Here is a 23,616-nt window from a genome sequence, read left to right on the forward strand (position 1 = left end):
ATTGAAACAGGTTGTCCTTCAAAAGACGCAAGAGTTACGGACTTACATTCCTGTGGTCTTTTTTTCCCCATATTTATATGTGTGTATATATATGTGTATCTATGTATACACCCACACCCCCACAACCAGCACTGAATATCTAGGATGTAATTTTGATGCTAAAAGTTTAGTCTAGTACGTAGACAAGATAAGACAAATTAATAGAGAATGAACATTACAATAGCTGTGTGGCCTGCCTTAATACTCCTAAAATAAGGGATATGTATCAGTGAAAAATCTGATTTAATAAATTGTTATTCAACTGTTTACAGTAATTAAATTGGTGAATTATTAAGTATCTCCAATTTATTACTTTTCAAGATGCATTACAGGTATTACAGATTTCAAAATGTTTATGTTTCTTCCATTCCTTCTGCCAGATCAATGTTTATAATATAAATTCAGTAGGTATCATACAAGTAGACATCTATCACAGTATTTCATAGGAATATTTCTCCCTGAAGCAAATTAACTAGTTTTTAACCTATGACCAACTAAGAAGAGCTGACTGAACACTGATTCCATCCCTTTAAACAGACCATTACAAAGTATCAACTTCTAGATGTAGAATTCCATTGATTATGTCACAACATCGTTATACATGACCATACAGCATCATTAAAGTATTCCTTATTTATCTTGGTTATCAGACATGCCATGTGCTTTTTAAACTTTTTTTTAAATGAAAACTAACCTACAGTCATAAGTAACATGTCATTCAGCTCAGTTATCTAATGCGCATTATGGTAGTAAGCAAAGTAAACTGTGAATGCAACAGGCATTGCAGACAAGTTAGAATTTGTAGTAACTTCAACAGTCAGAAACAATAGATAAGTACACAGATTCATGTAATCTTTACCTGTGTTTTAACTGACAGAACATTTATTTTAATTTACATCAGGGTAGCAAATATAACTGCCTACGACATGGCAGAAACTAAAGCAGATGCAGCTTTGGAGAAGTTTAAAAGCACAAGGATGCATAAATCTCTTTCCTGTCTTTTTTATCTCAGTAGATATCAAGTTCCTTAATTCATTACCATTTTATAGCAATGCCATATTCATATCTGGTATTCTTCAATGGGGATTATACCTTTCCTTGTGTAGCAAGGACAAAGATATATGCCAGCTAAGTAAGACCAAGGTAACTTTTGTCAATCTGGATTTAGCAGATGAAAGTAGTATCATTTTTCCAGAACGAAACTATGGTGGCTGTGAAGAATTACATTGAAAAATGAGAAAAAATTATTTTAAGGTTAGTTAATCCACCATCAAAAGATGTGCAACTTGTTCAAATTATTAGAATGTTTGGTTTGCATTTTGAACAAAAATTAATTCTAAAAGACAGCTGTCTTAGGAAAGATCTAGGCCTTCATGTAAGCTAGCTATCATGAACTGACAGGACCCCTGAAAAAAGCAGTCATTTCTTTTTTTAATAATACAGGTGGGTTGTTGCATGGTGGGGTTGTTGCGGTATTTTTTAAAATGTACAAAACCTCAGGTGTTTGGAGATAGGCTTTTCAACACATGTGAACATACAGTTCCAGAAAGTATACTCCCAAACTAGATGAAATTACTCTGGTTTATCAACAATCAGTGGTACAACTAAATTGTGCAAGCAAGTGACTAAAACTGAGATGAAAGGGTTGAGTAATGCAGAAATGTTGCTGTTAGGTAGGTATAAGACACAACTTAGCATGTCTGTTTTAACTGACCGAAGTACATAACCAAGTGTAAACTCAGTGTTTCTGCACAGCACAAGCTACAAAGCCAGAATGGTAACAACATAGTTTAAAAGACATGTTTTGCAGGAAGAAAAATTTCAAGTCTCCACATAGGCTGGCTTTTTTCCCTTCAACACCTTTGATAAAAAAATAGCTTGCAAGAATATTTGAATATTTTCAGTTTCACAAGCTAGTTTTAGTGAATTGGTCACCATCTGTGGTACCTTATCTTTTCCACTCGGGCACTATCATTCCTGTCCCAAAAAGGCTCCTTTTACCCACCTTGCAAGAGCACAATCCACACAGAGTTGTGGTACATCACCTTGACTGAAACTCCAAAAATGCCACTATTTCAACTCATTGCCTATGATTTTGTCTAATTTATCAATTCAAAAAGAAGCCCTTAGCATGGGTGCAAAGGAGGCGCTACCGAAAGTACACGATGTTCATACAGTCCACATCTGCATGAGTCAGCCTTACTGGCTGAGTTCCTTTGACCTTTAAACGAAGAATGCACACAGATGACTGAAGCAGGAAAGAATGTTTGGTCTGGGTTGCCACATCAGCATCTGCTATGGCTGCAGCCAAACTTGAAGTTTTGCACAAGAATTGAGAGGAATATATTCCAGTGACCGACCAGCTGTATGTCAAATCAAATATAATCATTGCTATTTGCATGGCATCTGTTAATGTAACTCAGCCCGTGAATAAATCTCTTAAAACTCAGAACTGAGGAAAATCTGCAACCCAATAAAAACTGAAACAGGGAAAGATTAGGGAAGCGTTTTTTAAAAGCCCCAACACACCAAACTTAAAAGCATCCTAAATTCAAGAAAGAGGCAGCACCATGCAAAAGCAGAGTCAGACAGCCTCTTCTGGTAGGAAGAATTTCTTGAAGTTTGTTATCTGAAATGGTGGGAAGTTCAGGGAGGAAACAGGACACCAGCCAGCTAATTTTTCTAGGTGCACAGTACTGCATTTATGGCCTCCACTAACTGCACAGCAGTTAAGTCATACAACATGATGCACAGACAAATTTGTCACTACTACCAAAAGTATCTAAGAAATACTTAAGAAGTTAATTATAGCAGAATCTGAAACTTAGAAACTTAGGGAGTTTCTTTATAATTGCAATTAAGATACACAACACATATTATATTTAAGTCTGTTCTAGTATTTTAAAATAAAGTCCACTGCTTTCTGCTCAGTAATGGAGAATTCTAACTTGGAGATAGAATTAGCAATAAATTCATATTTAAGTTTCCACTGTACTATTTGGGGTAATCATAGTAATATAGTTGGCAGTTATCGTTGGATAATAGTTTAGAAAAATTCAGAAACACTCTCAGAGTAAAAAAATACAGTACTTCAAAAAAATACTGTGGCTAATGGCAAACAATGTATTACTTAAAAAGCCAAACAAACAACAAACAACGCAGTAGCATCCATTCTCACTAACTAAACCGTGCAAGTAATGAGAAGTAATGGAGACATTTCACTGAAAAAAATAAGAAAGACTGCAGACACTTAAAAATCATTTCTAGAACAATTGTTTGATACAAACAAGGTAAAATACTTTTATACCAGTTTTGGGCTATGATCTTCTTAGTTGTTCCTGAAAAAATTACTTCTTCAGTAGTACTTAGAGTGGGAAGGAAGGGACAAGAAGAAGATTGAAAATCATGATGGTTCATCTATTAATGGCAATATTCATAAGACAAAAGCAGGGCAATGTTTCTAAAACAATTTACAACACCAACAAGTTGTTCTTCTCCAAGTCAAGAAGGAAGAAACCTGACAACAGCCATTATCTTGGCATTAGCACAATTACACAATTTTCCTAACCATTTTGCAATGGTTCATGTGAACAGTTCAGTTAATGTTCACACTGAAAAGCTGAGGACTTCATTTTTTCATACCTGATTCAAAAAGGCTGCATCACCACCTGTGAGATTTGGTTTTCATGCATCTAGCATCTTTTCACTCCTTAAACCTGCATCTCTGCACCACACACCGCAGGCAACCACCAGCTGAGGATTAAATACATCTGACTGGATGCAGAGATGTATTCATACAGACTGGCAATAGCTGCACCAACAAAATTAAAGTGAGTTTATGGTAACAACTATGAAGAATAAGTGCTTAGAAAAGTAGTTCTTAGTATAGCCTTTACAATACAATTAGGTAGTAGCACATTTCTGCAGTTTAAGAAACAGCTAGCTAGCATATTAATCAACTATACATATAAAAAGGCTAAATGGTTTACTAAATTATTATTTCTGTTGCAAAGATTTCTTGACAACAGTTACAGAACCACAAAATCACTGGGTTGGAAGAGACCTTTAAGATCATAGAATCCAGTCCATGCCCTAACTAACCATGGCACTGAGTGCTACATCTTTTTTTCAACGCATCCAGGAATGGTGACTCCACCACCTCCCTGGGCAGACCACTCCAGTACTTTATCACTCTTTCTGTAAAAAACTTTTTCCTGATATCCAACCTGTGTTTCCCTTTAATTAAAAGGTTAAAACATCTCAAACCACCATCAAGAGTTTACAAGTGCCATAATGGTTAATAGAAGTTCCATATGGTTCCAATGGTTGCAATAGTTAATCAAAGTTCTTCAGCTAATCTAGTTTTAAATATATATTTTTCAAACAGTCCTAAAATCTTACAGGGAAAACCACAATGGTAAAGTTCAGCAGAAGCTTAATGCTGAGCACAAATTACCTAGTAAGTGAATTCACTGCACACCTCACTTATTACCCTTGCAGAGTTTGAAGTTCAAAACCTTTGTACATAGTAATCTTCAGTCATTGAATCAGGAAAAAAATGTCCACTGATGAGGTAATTTATGGCACCTTTAAACCATCAGGCTATAGAAAAGGAGATAGACAGCTTTTAAAAATGCCAGAAAGATAAGACATTAATAGAGTAACCAGGTATATAAGCAACAATACAGCTTTGAAAACCATCATATGAACGAGTTTCTTCAAAAATTCATACTGGTTAGATAACAACTAATTTTCAAAGCATTTTCAGAGACTTAATAACTTACACCACTGAGGTCTCATTCTAAATTTACACAACATTCCTATCACTCCCCAAATGCAGGCTCCACTTGAGGATATGAAGAAACCTGACACAAAACACTCTCCAATTACCACATTTAGTTAATTAGCCATGTGAAATTTTTAGATTTTGTCTTTTTTGAAAGGCAAAAATATCCTCAGCACTAAGTCACACATGCTCTTCAAGCAAAAAAACTTCAGTTACTCTCCTTGGCAAACCTTTAAACAGAAACAACAACCAGATCAGTAGAGAGAAGCCCCCACTCTGATGGTGTTACTCACCTCTTTACTGTCAAGCATAAGAATAGCTATACAAATTCATTTGGAAAATCCTCAAAAAATTTCCACTGTACCTTGCCACAGCTTACAAAGCTGCAAATTTGCTTCTATGCACTGTTACTTTCCTTAAGGAATCAAAGGTACAGATAAATTTTATTTTAAAATGCTACAATCTTACCTTATTTACATTATTTTTCATTTTTTGTCTTGTAGTTACCTTAGGAATTGAGTGGTAAAACCAGACCGAACTAATTGAAGCAGTACTTTGTACTTGTGCTCACTGTAAGAAAATACCCCAGAATGTGGGCTAACGGCCAATACTGATTCTCTTCCAAATCTGCTCTGAACTGGAGCAAAGCATCCAAGAGCTGGAATAAAACTGCAGGGTACTCTGGCTCAATTTTAAAAAACTAAACACCATACAATTACTGCTTTCTTCCCCATGTTTTTAGTCTCACAAATTAAGCAGGATACTGTAAGTTTTCATTAAGCATGAATGACAGTTCACTCCAAGAACAGACTGGCAATTCCTAGCAAAACAGCAACAGTGCCAGAAAAATTTTCTTTGACAGAAAAACTACATTCTTAAAATATCACAATATGACAAAAGAACCCAATAGATTCCAGCAAGAAAAATGAAAAGTTTACTTTTTTATATATAAATATTCATATCTTGCACTTATGGCATGAGCACTTGTTTTATCATATGAGTCTAGTAACAGGTTTTTACATATAATATGCATAATACTGAACAGGTTATTTGACTAACTCTTACCATACCTACATGAATAGATTTCATATAGATTAAATCTCTAAAGGTATAAAATAGTGTTTAAGAAGTATTTCCCACTAAACCTTCTTTAAGTATTTAACATATTCTAAATTTCGTAAGAGCTATTGTCCTCAGTTACTAATACAACAAGCTTCAACAGATTTGTGGGCTCCAGCAACAAATTTTAATTTTGGATTTTAGTACTTCCATTAAAACACTGGATTTAAGAATATAAAGACCATTACAACTGGGTGATTTGAAAAGGAGACAATCATGTGAAATGTACATTTTTAAACAGGAAATCAATTTTCCTAGGCTCTGATTCCATCTGGTTTAATACAAACAACAGCAGGGTGCAAGAGAAGTTCACTCAACCTTACTTTCCAAAATCTCTGTATTTCATAATACTGAAAGATAAGGAAAAGCAAAGACTCTGGTATTCAAACAGGATGGCATCTTAGCCTCAATTCATGCTTTAGCTCTTTTACTAAACGTGTGCTGATTAGAATGAGAACAAAAGAGAGACTTGGCCCTGAAAAAAAATCATGCTGCGATTAGACATACTAGAACGCATATTGAGCTACAAACAGCCCAAGTGTTTCTGTCACTTCTCATAGAGTTTTGTTTTGCTTTCCACCTTGAAGCATTTTGTTTGAGCTGGACCAATAAAAAACTTTCATAAATGCAATTACAGTTTACACAACAGCTGCATGCTAGAACAGCTGTTAACACACCAGACACAGGCAAGCTCGAAATTATCTACCATATACCCAGTACCTCCTTTTCTGACTAACCACTTTTTCTTTCATTTATGGTAAAATATGCACTGTTTGTTTAAACGAGAGCTAAGATGACAAAAGGATCTAAACACAACCATTCTCAGTATTTTCACCTGCATGTTAACAAACCTAGGTGCAATTTCAACTTCAGGATATTGAATAAACTAGGAAATTTTGCACTAGACCTGTATTTTGGAGCAGCTGAGGATTTTACTGGTGTGTATTCCCAGCGCACAACCATCTTGTTACATTGACATGCACAGCTTAAGAAATCTGTTCAAGAAAAAGTTGTATTAAGAGGGTATCCCTTTCTCATTGTAGTCATGACAGTGAAGTTTTGTATTTCTGCCAGAACTGGCCATTATTATTTAAAGAAAAGCTACTAAAGAACAGGCTTCACTCTGTTTACAAAAAGTTAGTAGATATGGGCACTTAATAAACATCAACAATTAGTAATAATAAAGTACAACATGACTGAACATTCATCTCAGTTTTTACTAACTAGTTTGCAGTAGATGTCACTTCACTAATGCAAGGATTCCCTCATACTTTTTCCAAAAGTAATCGCCCTCTCTCTCACTTTGCCCGGCATAGGTAAATAACCACACAAAACAGAGCTGGAAGAGTCCTAATTAATACCACCATGACTGCCAAAATGTTCCGAGCAATTGCTTTACCATGAATCATAAGACTTAAACAAGCATCACCGAACAGTCACTTCATGCTTTTCAACTTCCAGTGTAGCTACTCAGTGTACTACTTCAAAGTCACCATTTTCTAATGCCAGCCTTTTATTAAATGCCAATTTGCAAAATAAGCTACTAGAATCCAGGGCAGGGGACAGGGAGAGTTAAAAAGGGAGATAGGCAGGTTTAGTTTCCCCATCAGGTCAACAACCCAACTTCACTTAAGGCACAGCTGCATAATCACTGCTGCCAACACAGAGGAAGGAGCCAAGAACACACTGTTACAGGGGGAGAAAACAGTAAGACATCCCCTTTCAAGCATGAGGCAAGCCACATACAAGGCCTTTCACTGATCTGTAATGGCTTCAAAGTGAAGAAAACTAATTTGGTATTGTTCAGCCCAGCAGAAGTGAAATCCAACCATTTCAATGAAATAATGCCTTTGGAAAATGAATATATGCCAAAAGAAAGATAGAAGTTTCAATTCTAGCTTTTGGTCCCATTTGTCTGTTTGTTCATTTTAGATTGGAGGGTTTTTGTTTGATTAACCCCTGCCAAGTATTTGCTCTACAATGTAAATTAGTGAGACTGCCTACGGGCAGCGCACTGTATCTGCACCTGCAAAAGAAGTTCATTCAATCTTAATAACTTAAAGAATCATTTTACATTAATCACAGGAGGCACAATTCACTCACAAATAGCTGTGTCTTTCTTTTGATCTAATACAATCAGAGCAGTAGTAATTTTATTTAGGTTTTCAAAATTGAGGGCTAAGTATAGACAAGCCAGTAATCCCAGTGAATTCAGTGAGATCATTCATCTTCTTAAAGGTAAGCACACACAATATATAGTCTTAGGAGACTGTGAGCAACCTATTATAAACACACAAACACCTTGTTCTACTGAACAGAATTTGCATTATAGTCCTTTTTGTGCTATACAAATGTATTTTAAAACCCTGACTGGTCAACACACAACTAACAACTAAAACATGCATTTTCAGGTCAACAATTCATATCAATTACTAAACTTTTATAAAAGTTTTACGTAAGTTTATAAAAGTTAGACTGGTTAGTCACTGATGGCTTAATAGGTATTTTCAAGCTTTCCTACAAGTTATATTCTAAGCAAGCTTCTTTTTCAACTTTTATTGTGTTTTATATATATTTTTGTAAGTTTGCAGATTTTGCCAATTAAAACACCCACCAAACTTTTCAAAAAGAACAAGAAAAACTCACAATAAACTACTGCTTAGTTTTCTGCATTATGTAATGTACAGACAAGGATCTACTATCCCTTTATTTATTTGGACAAGTTGCAGCAGCAGGCTGTCTGCCTGTTCCCCTGAAGACAGTAAGCCACATGTGAAGAGTCAGTTTGAAAACTGCTATTCAGTTCTTCAAAGAGGCAAGTAAAGTAATATAACTTGTCTACATTAAGTTTCTGGCAAAAAGAAAAGTAAGCTTCAACAATAAATTCCAGTTAACTCCAGAGCTTTGAGGGCTATTTCACAGGTCAAAAGATGGACTACAGCCATAACACACAAAAAAATTTCTAGTCAATAAAGGAAAATTCAGTTTTAAATCATTTACTACCTGCTAAGTAATTTCTTCCAACACATATTTGTGAAAGAAGACAGATTTTGAATTTAAATACTTTTGAAAACCCCCTTTATTTCCTTTTAATGTTCATGGTTTAACAGTTATACTGAAAAGAAAAAGAAGTCAAAATATCTTCCTCTTACATGACATCTTAGGTTATCCAATACTCCTAAGAGATGACCATGTGGAGAGATTCATGATTCAACTTTAACTCTTTTTATGAATGTGAAAAAAAAAAAAATAAACTGACTAGTACTATCAGAATGATGAAGATATATAGAGAGATATATTAAAAAAAAAAGAAAAAGTTTCTAGCCAATTAGAAATTGAGAGTGTGCTATTACGTGCATGGACAAATCCAATCCAACCCATGACTACAGATTCTGCCTATCTAAACACACAGACACATACACATATACTCCTTGAAGTTTTAATTTGTCCTGGGCATTTCCCAATTTTGTAAAATCCAAAATCAACCACAAACACACCCAAAATACATTCACAATTTAAGTGCATAAGATGTATTCTGTCATTCACAATAAGGAAAATAAGATGAAGCTGACAACATAACATACTGCACCAAGAATGCTTGCACACTCTTACTGAAAATATCCATTTGCTTTCAAAAATACTGGGATTTTATTCCCCATTTCTTTTTAAAAATCCCTCTGAGTTATGAAAACATAGGGAGCAGGATCTATTTTTGAATTGTATCTTAACAGTTCCTAAGACATCATTTTTTCAATTGAGTTATTCAAAAAGCATCATTAAATCTTGTTGCAGATCATAAACACAACATAATACCTCAAATTCTAAAATTAGACTTTACCTGCTATTAAGGCTTTTGAGAGCTTGTAAGAAGGACCTAAGGAATCACACCAGCACACAGCAATCTACTTGAACTGACTCCGACTCTACCCTACACTGACTCTAACTCATAGGAATGATGGTTCATATACTCATCAAGTGTTAAAACATACTCTGTAATGAAGTATCTTTTGTCATAAAAACTGCTTAGAAGTTGTCCAGACAGATTTTTTCACACTGTGATGATCCAAAGTTTAAAATACTTACTTAGGATATATTGGCTCATAAAGATACTTGTCTCTTGCTGATGGGATTTCAAAAAATAAGATGTATCCATTTGCAGTCTGAAAGAGAAATACTGATAAGATAAATATCTAGTCTCAGCGTGAGTAAAATCTGCTAGTCTTATGTGATTTCCATGTATGTCTCATATATTGAACTCAAATATACATTAATTCAGACATTTAAAATACTGTGTATTTATATTAATTCCAGATAAAATCCATACCTACCCTTAAAGTCAAGTGAATAGATTAGGCAGGAGATCGAAAAATGGAAAAACAATCCTGTTTATGCACCAGTCCATCAGAAATTTTCCTCCAACTCATACAAACCTATAAAACCTGACAACTATTTCAGATATGTAGAAATATCTGAATTATTTCTAAATAATTCCTATCAACTACATGAATTAGCATAGAAAATAAGCGTAGAAAAGTAGAAGGTGGGAAGTACCTGAATAAACTCTCCAAGTGCTTGAACACAAACGAACACTACTGAATGCAAAGAGTTTAGCACTGCCTCTCAGGGTTGGCCATCCAAAAATCCTCACATCACTTATCTTTAATACTACCACAAAACCTGTAATAATTCAATCCCAAGCCACGTTCTGTCATTCTGGAAGAATGACTTCATACTATATACAGGGAACAAATAATTTAGTTATCTGATGTTCCAGTCATACCTAGAAGCTGCTTGTATAAGCTTGAAACAAGTAGATGACCAATAATGTTATGTGTTCAAAGAAGTGTCATTTTTTACAGCATGAATTTATTTTCTGGGCAAATCAGTAAACACATTTTGGTTAAATAGCATTTCCATCCAATTATTTTAATATGGGCTGGGCATGTATCCAAAGCACTGGAGACAAAAAGCACTGAAATGAATGGCTTCACATTTCTTGGCAAGATTGGTTTCCTTTTCTTTGAATAAAGCAACACTCTTGTTAACTTAATGTATCATTTCATAGATGATATTCACATTTCAATGAAACATTTTGCTTCAGAAAATTTGTGTTTTGGCTTTGAATTCCAAGAAACACTATTATTCTCATTCAAAGTGAGTGTCTTTTTCAAGCAAGAATAAAATCTGAACAATAATGGTGAGCTTGAGACAGGGTGGCAATAAATGGAAGCTTTTCTGTGTGCTGTAATATCATGTTCAGGTATTATGTGGTAAAGAACCGTCTTCATTTCTAACATCTTTACAGGTTCGTTCCATTACATCATTAAATATTTAACCCCTAAGTTACCTTATCCTGGAAAGAACAGTAAAACAATACTGTGAAGTATCTTTATACTGATATTAAGGTACAAAGGGCCTTACTGAACACTATTCAAAGCACAAAGTTGCTATTGTTACAGGCTCATTTCTAAATAGAACCTCAAATTCCATGAAGAGGGGGAAGAGGTGTAGAAGCATTCAAGCACAGACTTCTGGCAAATGGATCATATTCATTTACAGAGGTTTCATCGATTTAAAAACATTTGAGTGAAACTTACTAAATAAGTAACCATCACTGTCATCCATTCCCTGATCATTCTAATCTTTGACAGTCAGTACAAACACTGGGAATCTTGCCAGGAATTTCATAACATGGTTTCTTGCTACCATGTTTAATAAAGCTCTGCCTTATCTATGGGAACGCATGCGGAAGAGCAGTCTGTATTGAAGGACTGCCTGCAACATGGGAAGGATCAAAATGCCTCCTATACTTCTCCATAATGAAGCATCTTGACCCAATTCCTAAGTTTGATTTACTACTACAATTAGCTATCTGGATATATGTACTAATCTAAACAAGAAAAAGTATTTCCCAGTAACACTAGAAAAATCACAAAGGCAGCAATATGAAAAAAGAAACCACAAAATATAAGGGGAAAAAATAAGATCTGTCTAGGAAATGTGCCAACAGTTTAACAACAGAAGATACTAGCGGAAAAAGAAGTTACAATTTCTAGGGGATGGTGATACTGAAAATTGCTTAAGCTTGTTTAACTACATACTTTTACAGTTACTTGAGGTATGTTATAAAGCTTGATATGCTGGCCCAAAGTCTGCAGTACAAATAAAATTTACCTCAAAGCATATGCTGTTAAGTGATTTGTTTCCATAAAGACACTTTGAATATTTGGGCTGTCAGAAACAAAAAACATGGTATATCACTGTTAGGGTGAACATAAAATTCAGACTACATTCCATACGATGATGTCATTTAAAAAAAAAAAGGAAAAAAAAAGGAAGAATGTACCACTTCACTAATAAGTATGTACTAAGCCTTATGTTCACCTTCTTAAAACAAAGATTTATTACAGAAAATTACTACAACCAAGTACTCATGAGCACAGGTAGTAATAGGTGATAAACATCACCTAACTCAGCTTTCAAACTGAAATGTTCAGGTGTTGCACAGGACTTCAATAATTAAGTGAGGCTAATTCAGTTCAAAATCGCTGGGTTTTTCATTAAAAACTTGCTTTGCCATTGCTCCTTCACTTGAATGTGTTAGTTAAGAAAAAAGAGAAAACTATGCACTTGGACAGAATTCTTGGGTTGAGAGAATCACACATCTGCAGAAACACTTTCTTCATTAAAGCTCTAAAAACTGACTTTCTGTCCTGTCTCACTACAACAAAACCAGCAATACTATAAATGCATCTTTCAGTAGGACTCAATAACTGTTCCAAATAAAACTATATATTTTTTTTAAAGTATATTGCAAAACAGCTTATGTTAAGACCACCATAACAAACATGCTTGACTATATAATTTGTATACGTACACCCAGGGATGAAATATCATCCTATGAAACACAAAGAATATTAGAAATCTTATTACACTCATTATTTTATAAATGATGATCATTTAGAATTTTAATTCACAGAACTTTAGCTTACAAAATGAGACTTCATGGGCATTTACATTCTGACACTATCTGCCAAAAAGAGCACTGCACATTTAGTTGCAGAAAAAATTTAAAGTTCACTATTGAAGTGGCAAAAACTAAAGTTAATCTGTCAGCTGAACCACAAGGTCTCCAGAGCAAATGGATCACAACATCTCAGAAAAAAAACCCCACAATATGTGAAGTAATTAAATATAAGAATTCAAATTTCCTCTGAACTACTACATAAAGGTTTAATTAAAATGTGTTTGGTGCAATATAAAATTGAAAAACTCTTTTTGATCCGCAACAAAAATTACAGAAATCTTTCTGACTTTATTGACAATTATTAGTACTCACTGAGAATATAATCTGGCACTAACAGAAATACTTAACTTCATTGATTTCATCAGATACTTCTAGGCCATTTTAGTATTTTAGACTAACTATTTACTTGCATTAACTTGCATTATGCAAAAGAAATCTGGACCATGGGAAGCTTAGCTGATTTATGATTATCATGATATTGCTAGAGAGAATAACTACTCCATAAATCATCTCCTGTTTTCCACTAAGATAACAATATCTAATTTAAGATCTGGTCATAATGTTTAGACCTGACCAAAAGACACCAAGAGGATTATCCCATATTGCAACTCATAAACTGTAGTCCCACCTTTCTTGTGTTCACCTTGCTACTCAAACTTCAAATACTGCTGCTGAAATAGTCCAAAGTACTGTGAACACAGCACCAGATATGAAACAAGACTTTATTTCCATGTGAGACAAGATCTCATCTCTAAGATTCCGAACAGAAGAGTTCACATATCACTTGTCACAGCCCTTGTTTCTGTGTTCTCAGTGACTTGCAATATTTTTGAATCACTAAATGCCAGTAATAAGGCCACAGCTCCATCTCTTAAGACTCACCTTTAAACTCTATTTATCAAGTTAAACATAATTATGTTACCTAAGTCCACAACTATTTCTTTCATTCACATAACTTTACATTACTGTATTACGTTACCAGATTACTAAAGTAATGAGATGTTGTATCACCCCCTGGCAATACATCTAACCACTGTTTTAAGACAAAGAACTGCAGTTCATTCTCACAGGGAAAAATTAATGAATACTACGAAAGAAAGCTTCTATTGTCTAAAAAGTCATTGGTATTATTATATATTTTCACAAGACAAGTATCAATTAAATGTATTTACCGTCTGCAAGGTTCTATAAGCACAGAAATTGGTAACACAAGCTTTTGTTCGCAATAGTTTAACCAGAGCAAGAAGGAAAAATTCTACTTACCGAAACAGCTATCATTGTGCTGTCAGGCCGCCATTCTGCTCGTTTGTAAGGTCCAAACTGAGAAGCTGCTTTTGAAAGTTCCTTGTAGCTTACAATTAATACACTTGGCTGGAGGAAAAAAAAAAATAATAATTATATCTCCTATCTAGTAGGAATGGAATGCTTTATATGTTGCGCTATAGCTGTAAAGAACTATGTCTCCTTCAACAGCTACAACATGTTTCCCTTGAAGGAGGTTAAAAAGGAACTTTAAAGAAACTTCATGGAGAACTGTTGCCATACTGTCATTCCTAATCTCACTCTTTCAAATCCAGGACGTTTGAATAAAATACTTAATTGCACAGTAAGGAGTCATTACAGAATACAGAAATAGTTTCAATTTAGATAAAAGGTAACTGATGTTTAAGATCAACAGATACACCTCAAACAGGCTCCTATAATGATATGGACTGTCAAATGAATTAGGAGGAAATATTCCATAGAATATTTGGTACAGACAATTTGCTTAGTTTCTACTAAATGGGCAGGCCATTGTATTAAAGAGAATGATAATCAGGAAATTTGTTTTCTAGAACAGGTAGTCAGAACCTGCTGAAAATCCACCTCTACAGTTAGCTGGAAGGATTTTGCAAGTAATGAGGTGCCCCCATTAGTACCTTTCCTTCTGGGAAGGGAGAAAAGCTTTGGGGTGATGAAGACCAGACAAAGCTACCTTGGGCACTAAGCCTTCATTCCCTTTCATGAATGCAGTGGAGAGCTGCAACATAAAAAACCTAATGCAAGGTTGCCCTTCCTTGCTCTAGTGCTTAGAAATGTTCATTCTCCTTAAATATATTGCACAACTGTTTCTATTTTCTTGTTTTTGAATCAATAATAGTTTTCAGCTTAGATAGGTATTTCTCCTTCCATTATCCTCCAGCACTTAAAGGACACAAAAGTTAAATTAAGCAGGATGTACTTTTTGTTTTGTCAAAGAAGTTACCCCTCACCTTCATACCTAACTTTATCAATTTCAGTTGTCATTCAGATTTGGAGCATCAAACATTGTACCAAAAAAAGTACACTGAAAGGGAAACAAGAGGGTAGAGAATAACCACTCATTTTACTGAAATTAACCACAATACCACTAGGCAAAGCTCCCCATTACAACCACAGGTGACAGAAATTTAGTACTGTTCTTTGCTTACTTGATGGACCAGCAGAATCAGTACAATAAATATAAGACATTCATTCTATCCACAAATCTTGTGAGTGGCAATCACTCCAGAATTTGGTAATCCTAGTTAGAATTCCATGCTATTTGGAATCACTTCCTTCAGTTTCCTTTCAGAAAAAGTAGAGTTGCAAACAACCTAACATTAAAGTATGAATGTTAATTTTAAAGAGTATAAAACAAACCAATGAAATGTTATCCTCATGCATGTAAACAATAAGCTGAATTAGTGTCACATGGGCAGCCTTAGCCTTTGTAAATTCACAGTATGACTCGGTGTGCCGCTAACGGCATTATTCTTTAAATTTCATATCCACACAGAACTGAATTATCAAAAATAAACTCAAACATTTATGAAGGATAACAAGCACATTAATCTTTACCCTAAGAACTATTTGAACCAGCTTTTTCAATTTGAGTGGCTTCTTTTGCCTTAAATTATTTAATATTAAATAGATAACTAATTATTCTTACTAGCAGACTCTACTTGATTGTTCTCAATGAACTACACAGGCTTTCCCTGATTGTCTTAGAACCACCCTAACTGCCTTAAATATACTGAGAAAAAGCAGTGCCTTGGTAATCGGCATCATTACTGCAAACCTGGAGATCATTCTTAAAGCACTTCCATGCCTGAAGCATTTTAGCTGCTGGCAAAATTAGAAACTCAGTAATACACAATTTTCTTTCTATATTACTATTCTTACAGAATATAATTATAGTATTTATAGTGTAGAATTCTTGTGACACCGATTCACAAGAAAGCTGCAATTACATCTTTGAAGCTGGAAGAACATTCTATATACACACCAGCTACGGGATTTATACAAATTTATTTTTAGGCTTTGTGACTCACAGATGAGGTCTTAAGCAGTTAAAAATTATTGCTTGCACTCAAACTGTTATCTTTCTGTAGTTTAAGTAGCTTCTTGTTAGAAAGCAGACTCACTTCGAATTAAATAGGTCACAAATGCTACCTAGTGAGAGGTCAAATGAGGAAATACTGCACTAATACTATTAAATTCCACATATTCCAGAACTCAAAAGCATGAATTCAGACATGAAGAAAACTCTAACCCTGTTTAAAAGCTTTCCACAGAGGTGTGAATGCTCTGGATTAACAAAGATAGAAGGAGAGCTCAAGATCCTGCTCTTCTTATGCATGAGAAACAGTAATTTTACATCTGAAGTCATTTATTATATCTAAAGTGACTGAAAATGTATATTGGCACAGGAATATTTCTGTAAACAGGAATATATGTCAACCTAACTACTTGACCCAAGCACAGCAAGCCACTGAACATTCATTTTAACAAGTAAACACCTTCAGTTGTTAAGGAAGAAAGAAGTGAGTAAGCAAGTCATAATTGCAATTTAACAGTAAAAAAGGCTTCCCAAAATAGATAAGAAGCATATCTAGCATTTTAAAATCTGCTGCAAAGAAAATCTAGCATTTTGATATGGTACTTTTGTCTCTCAGGAGGAATGTAAGGTCAGGCAAAACAGAAGCTGCCACTCATTTACAAAAGGAACTGTGGCAGTGGATGTTTACAGGATAACAAAAATAGTGAAAAGAAAAATAAGAAATGCAACCTTAAAAACAATATAGCACTACTATTACTAACGCGTAAACAAACTCTCCAGTACACTAGTTAACAATACTGAAAAGAAAGAGAACTTGTTGTTCTCACAGCTAAACTTTATCTCCTTCCATCAGTCAGTTACCTTGGCTATCACTTGACAAGAACATGTTCCACAGTTCTTACTCCGAAGTTTTTATGCTTCACAACAATGTCTTTCTAGAATTAAACATGCCTCTTTTTTACTGGTGTGTGATTAGAACATGAAAGCAAATCTGGTTTGCATTACCAGAAATTAATTGCACTATTTAGTAAAACAGCAAGGTAGCAAGAAAGCTCCCTCCACAAAGCCACTTCAATTCAAACTACCTAAAAACTCACAGGTGCTTTATTGTCAGTGGTACATTAAGAATCCCTCTGGACTTTCCACTATGAAATACAAGCTCTGTATCAACATCTATGCAAACAATTACAAAAACTACAACATAAAACACCACAGCCAAACCCATGATGAAATAATCCCTAATTATTACTATTTAACTTAATTCTACCTGACCTAATACAGCAGCTTGCTCACTTATGAAGTATTAGCATCACAACCCATGTCAGAACACTTAGCCATGTATAACATTATTTTTATTAAAAAATCTATTAAGGTATAAAAAACCCTGAAGCAAATGATCTCAGCAAGTTTAGATACGGGAAATTACCAATTCACTTACCTTAACACAAGTATTCTACAACATTTTATGAAAATACAAATCAAACTGACATTAACCAACTGGAAAAAGGTAAAATCATTTGACAGTATATAAAATAACAAAAAAAAATTAGTTTCTTTAAACTAGATTCTCTGGTTTGACTGTAGGTTCATGATCAACTGTGTGTATTGTTGATTTTACTAGTAGGTCGGCAAATACAGTAGAAAACTAAGTCCGAAAAGCAAACACGTGACCTGACAGTACATATGCAACATGGTCTTATGTACAAGTTTGGGTTTCTTAATGTAACTTCAATCCAAGAACCTGCATGACTACGGATAATTGTTAAAACCTAATATTCTCATTCCCCAACCATGTATTACTCTAGACATCAAAAATGCATCCCACCAAGGGTAAATAAGCCATTTCTTTGACAAACACCAATGTTCTGTTTAGTTTTATACAGTAAATGCTTTAATGCTTCATTAGGCTGTAGGCATGAGACAAAAATCAAAAATGCTGTTCAGATGAGCTTATGGTCTAAGTGACAAAGATAAGGCTGGGAGAAAACAACAACAGAACAGAACAAAGGTCTGGTGACACTGTGCACTTTATTTTGTCACTATATGGTCTGTGCTTTGCTTTAAATCCTGAAGCTTTGTAAAATTACAAACTAATAAAACAGAAAGGTTATACAGAGAAAAGCAAGCGTGTGCACATAAGAAAAATTTGTATAAATAGACCACAAAAGGTCATTGTCAGTAACAGAATGGTACCTGACAAATGGAGGTGACAAATGAATTTCTAAAAGCAATGCTAATTATAAAATCATAACTCCTTTAATTTAATTTTGAAAGTATTTGGAAAGCTTAGAATCAACAGACGATCTACCCAACAGAGCAGACACAGCTTCCAATCATGTGTTTCATGGCTATTGTGAAATAATTCAGAAAAACAAAGTGCAGAATTGTCAACCACTACCTCTGCCAAATGAAAGTTTTCAGTTAACCTACTTCTCAAAAATGCTGACAAGAGGCAAAGGCATATTCTATGCATCTTTGGTTTTCTCTTACATGCAACTAACTGGACACTGAAAAGTCATAACTGAAAATGCATTTTCCCATCATGCACGTAATTACAACACCACTTTCAGGGGTCATATATTTTATAACACAGGAGACACTGAAAGCCTGTAAATCCTACTAAATAACCACATGACAATTTTGGATTTCATCAGACAAATTCATCAGTGCAACTTTTTTTCCTTATGTAACAACAAGTTTATCTTTTTAATAGAAGCAACAGCACAACTGTTACTGTTGCTGACAAAGAAATCCCCTTCTCAGACAAGTGTCTAAAGGGTCTAAATAAGAGATCAGCATTTTGGGGGTTAAACTACTAAGGGAGAAAACACAGTAGAAGGGGTAAGATATCTTAACTTGTACTGATGCTATCTGTATCATATCATTCACAATACACAGCCAAAACAACCACTTATATCAAGACATCTGTTGTCCCATTCTGCAGTCAAATTCTAGACAAAAAACCTCCAGAGGTTGCATCCAATTCTATTAAGAAAAAGCCACACACAATAATTCTGTAAATTATTCTGCTTACAGTTCTGAGATGAAAACATAAACTTGAAAGCATAGTGAAAACATTTCTTTTTAACAGCCCTCATAAGTAAAAAAAAAACACTACAGAAACAACTGCAGACAATTTTAATGTATTTATTAATATATCTTATGAACTTCATGCACTGTGTCACAAGTAACTCCCTTTATAGTGTGGTAAAATTCCAGGTTACAGAGATCACCTCCCCAACAGAAGCCCTGTTTTAGCCTATTGTATGCATAGATTTAAAGCACACATTGACTTCAACTCTAATATGGCAACAGCTAGAGACTGAAGAGCACATTTGACAGAGCTGTGAGAGCTGATTGAACATCAACTTACACAGCACTTAAAATTAATACCAACTATTTGACAATTTAGGATTCCGACATGCACACTTTCTCAAAAGCTTATTATAGTTCATTTAGGTGCTCAGACTCAGAATCAGATCATTAGAAAAAAAGAAACCCAAAAAGGAAGAAAAACAAGAGTAAATGTAAATCACAAGTGGAGAAGCATACAGGTAATCAAGAATTCTCCTCTGAATGAGCAGATGGGACAAACTACTCTTAGCTTGAAAGGGCTCGCAAAACTGGTTTTGACTGACGAGAGTCATAGCAGATAGTCCAACAACCTACAGGAGATTTCATTAAATATTCAAGGCCAGTACTTATTCCTGTCATTGTCACAAGTTTGTTAACACTAAAGAAAGGAAATGCTGAACGATATTTATATGTACAACTACATCAGCAGACTATTCTTGCTGTACACAACTCACTTGTCAAGGGTTAGGCAGGGAACTCCACTCATCTATGACACCTTCTTCCTTAGCCACATTACCTTGTCTCTTAATACCTAGAGCCCTATGGGTGAATTTCCAGAATTCAAAAGATAACTAAACCAATTTAAAATTAAAGCCACAACTGTCAAAGGAGTAACACTTTCAAAGGGCCAACTATAATGTTCCTTTCATTCTTTCATCAACTAAATAAACAGGCTTCTATTTGTTCATTAAGCTTAACAGCCCTGTAAAACAACATCACTAGTCCATCACAAGTTCCATTAAAATCAAGGTGCAAGCAGGAAAGATGATAACACACAGGACTGCACAGCTGCCTTGTGAAACCTCATCTTCAGTTCCCAAGTCAATCTATCAAACAGCAATTATCTCATTATACCATTTCAGAAAGGTTCTATAACTTGCTGATGTTTCTAATTTCAAGCATCCAACTACTTAACTACCAGAATGAAAATGTTTGACAAGCTTTTCCATGCTATCAATGAAAATAGTTAAGATGGCCCTTAAGTATCAGGGTATTATCTACAGTAGACCTAGAACTTTTGATGTAAAGGAAATGTTTGGAGCAGAGGTCTCCACAGTGGGGTGTATTTAACAGAATCAAATGGGGAGCAAGAAAGGATTTTTTTATACCACTAAAAAATAAAATAAAAATTTTAAAATGTGTTCATTTTGGTATTACCCCATTCTTTCTTTTTTCTTTTCAAACTCTGGAAGAGGCATCCAAGAGACATGGTTGATGTCCAGAGCCTACTAGTGTATAAGAGCATTTGAATAATGTTCTCAATAACATGATTTAACTTCTGGTCGCCCAGCATTGGTCAGGCAGTTGGACTAGGTGACCAATATAGCTCCCTTCTAAACAGACAAAAAATTGTATGCATGTGCTACTGTACTGGCATACACATTATCAAGCATACACAATGTAGTCTGTACACAAACTACATCATGTATGCTTGATAGTGTGTATACCAGTACAGTAGCACATGCATATAACTCATAAGGAAATGTCAACATATCTGGGGGCTGTGCTCAACAACCTTTCACCCATACTGGTGCATGATCAAAATCATTCACCTGAGTGGTCTTCTCTGTCTACAACCCAATCTCTCCTAATGTGTAAAATGTCAAGAACTTTTTGGCTCAAAAACACTAGCAGAATTCCATCTGTTTTTTTTCAACACCAGTTACCCTGTTTTGAGTCTTAATACCTACAATGATTCCAAATGATTCCAAAACAGGAAACAATCCACAGTTTGGGATCAACTTTCCTTAGTTCCACTAGTTCTTAGTGCACAGTAGGTGAAAAGGAGTTTTAAACATGACTATGTCACCTTAAAAATACACATTCTGAATGTAAACTCACACACCTGGAAGCGCTTCAAAGAGCTCTGTTTCTGAAAATTTCAAAACAGAACTTTCCCAGTCTCATCACCTCATTCTTAAATGAAACCTTTGATACATAGCTGAGATAGTAACAAGTCTAAACAAGAACAACAGCCAGAAGGCTTTTCTGTGACAAGAAATCAAGTTAGTGCAACCTGGCAGAATTTATCCTTGTTCCAAAAACTGTGCTTCTGACCAATGAAAACATCTTCTAGATGCAATAATTAAATTGAAAAAAAGAAAAGCCTGGGGGGAAAAAGCCCAACAAACCACATTCAGGACCACAGCTAAAAATAATGCAAGAAATTCTCTTTTAAAATTACCTTGACCAAAACATTTATTCTTCCAGGTTTCTGATAACAGGCAGTTTTCCACAGAGGCCTTGAGACTGTAACACGTTTTTCAGTTTAGGATCAGTCAGTGGGTAAGGCCTGGTGCCTGTCGGCACCTTCCTCAAAAGCACCCATTACAAACAGAATCAAAATCTATTTAAAAAATATTAATGACCTGTAAGTTTAGTCAACTCCTCTGCACGAGGTGAATTCTTCTAGTGCTGTTTGTAGCAAGTCTTACAATGTTTAACGTTTCAAAACAAGTCTAAGCATGCAAGCTAATGAACCTCGTCCTTGAAAACAGACCATGAAGTAAACGACATTCAAGACAACAGGGCACATCTTGTGAAGCATTTCATGAGCCCGTTGTTTTCTATGTCTTTCCACAAAAAAGATCAGTTCTGCTGTGCTGACAGACTACAACTACAGGTTCAACAACTACAGGCAAAAACTAAGAAGCGTACACTTTATATACACTGTGTGCCACAAACCCAAGAAAACAGAGGCCAGATGATGATGGTCACACAGCAAAGTTATGGGTTGATTATGTGCTAGCTGGATACCTGTCTAGGGTCAAAAAACAGCATGAGCACATCAGCCAGGAACTACTGAACTGCCTTACTGAGCACAATAAAACATAACGTGATGAAATTGCTGCATAACTTAAAAGAAGATTTTAAGGCTATGACTGTCATTTGACATCTTTCAGTATCAGCTTTCTAAAACTGGATTGTTGGTTTTCTCTGGTAATCTGAGATGAACTCTATAAACCACCTGGATCTAGAGATATTTATAGACAGATTTAGGGTCTAATCTAGGCAGTATTTAAAAGGATCCAGCATCAAAATTTAAAGTCAGTATCACAGTTTTCATTGACTACATCAAATCAAACTGACAAATAAGCACTTTGCTACCAGACTAATACAATGTGAATTAAAAGCAAGGTGCTTAATATCAATTATTCACACAGTTTCAAACTAGATTTAGCTAAACCAGCACCTTCCATGGAAAAGCCATGACAAGTCTGCTTTTAGAGCCACAAAACTTTTAAACTTTCCATAAAAAGAAAACTTAGTGAACTTCAATGCTACAACATTCTGGGTAATGATAGCGTTTGTTCCATGTTTTACAAAGAATGTTTCATATGTTCTACATTCACATGTTCGTTTATATAAAACATAGAAAACACAAAGGTGAAAGACATGAAACATATAGGCAAAAAACCCTACACTGCTACAAACACTCTTTATATTAAGTACAAGCTGAATGTACAGTCTCAAAAAGAACAGTTGCTTGGAAGTCTTATTTTTTAGCAGAAACCAGTGTTAACTGTAACCAGGCTGGTGTTGCATATTTTCTTAAGACTATACTGCTATCACTAAACACCGCGGATAACCCCTCAGCTTCACAAATACCTATGAATATCCTGTGAAGTTAGCACCAAATTTTACAACTGTTTCTGGAAGAAAAAAAAATTAGCAGACGACAGGTCTTTTCAGCTGGTAGAGCAGCGTCCGAGAGCTTATAAAACGATGGATACTTACTCTGCAGTACCAGATGCTTAGCTGCGAGGGGAACAAAACGGCGAAGAAAGCTCTCTGGGGATCCGTCTGGATGTGAAGCGGTCGCTCCAGGGACTCCAGAGGACACAAGAGCCTCTTGGGCCAGCCGCTGAGGAAATACATGGCTGAAGATTTCCAGAGGAGCTGGCGCTCAGCCTGCTCTAGCCTAGGCGGGGGAACAGCGGGGGCATCAGC

General features: G+C 35.2%; 1 protein-coding gene across 2 annotated transcripts in view; it reads right to left on the reverse strand.

The window, feature by feature from the left end:
- The window catches only part of RIC1 (RIC1 homolog, RAB6A GEF complex partner 1), a 45,720-nt gene extending 22,104 nt beyond the window's left edge, over window positions 1-23,616 (reverse strand). For both annotated transcript variants that reach the window (XM_059492332.1, XM_059492330.1), the window contains exons 1-3: window positions 23,404-23,616; window positions 14,235-14,342; window positions 10,028-10,104 (exon numbers count right to left, since the gene is read on the reverse strand). In XM_059492332.1, coding sequence (XP_059348315.1) covers window positions 10,028-10,104; window positions 14,235-14,342; window positions 23,404-23,544 — 326 coding nt within the window. In that variant the 5' untranslated portion in view covers window positions 23,545-23,616. The remainder of the gene's footprint in view (window positions 1-10,027; window positions 10,105-14,234; window positions 14,343-23,403) is intronic.

Source organism: Ammospiza nelsoni, chromosome Z (assembly GCF_027579445.1).
Source record: "Ammospiza nelsoni isolate bAmmNel1 chromosome Z, bAmmNel1.pri, whole genome shotgun sequence".
Taxonomy (NCBI): domain Eukaryota; kingdom Metazoa; phylum Chordata; class Aves; order Passeriformes; family Passerellidae; genus Ammospiza; species Ammospiza nelsoni.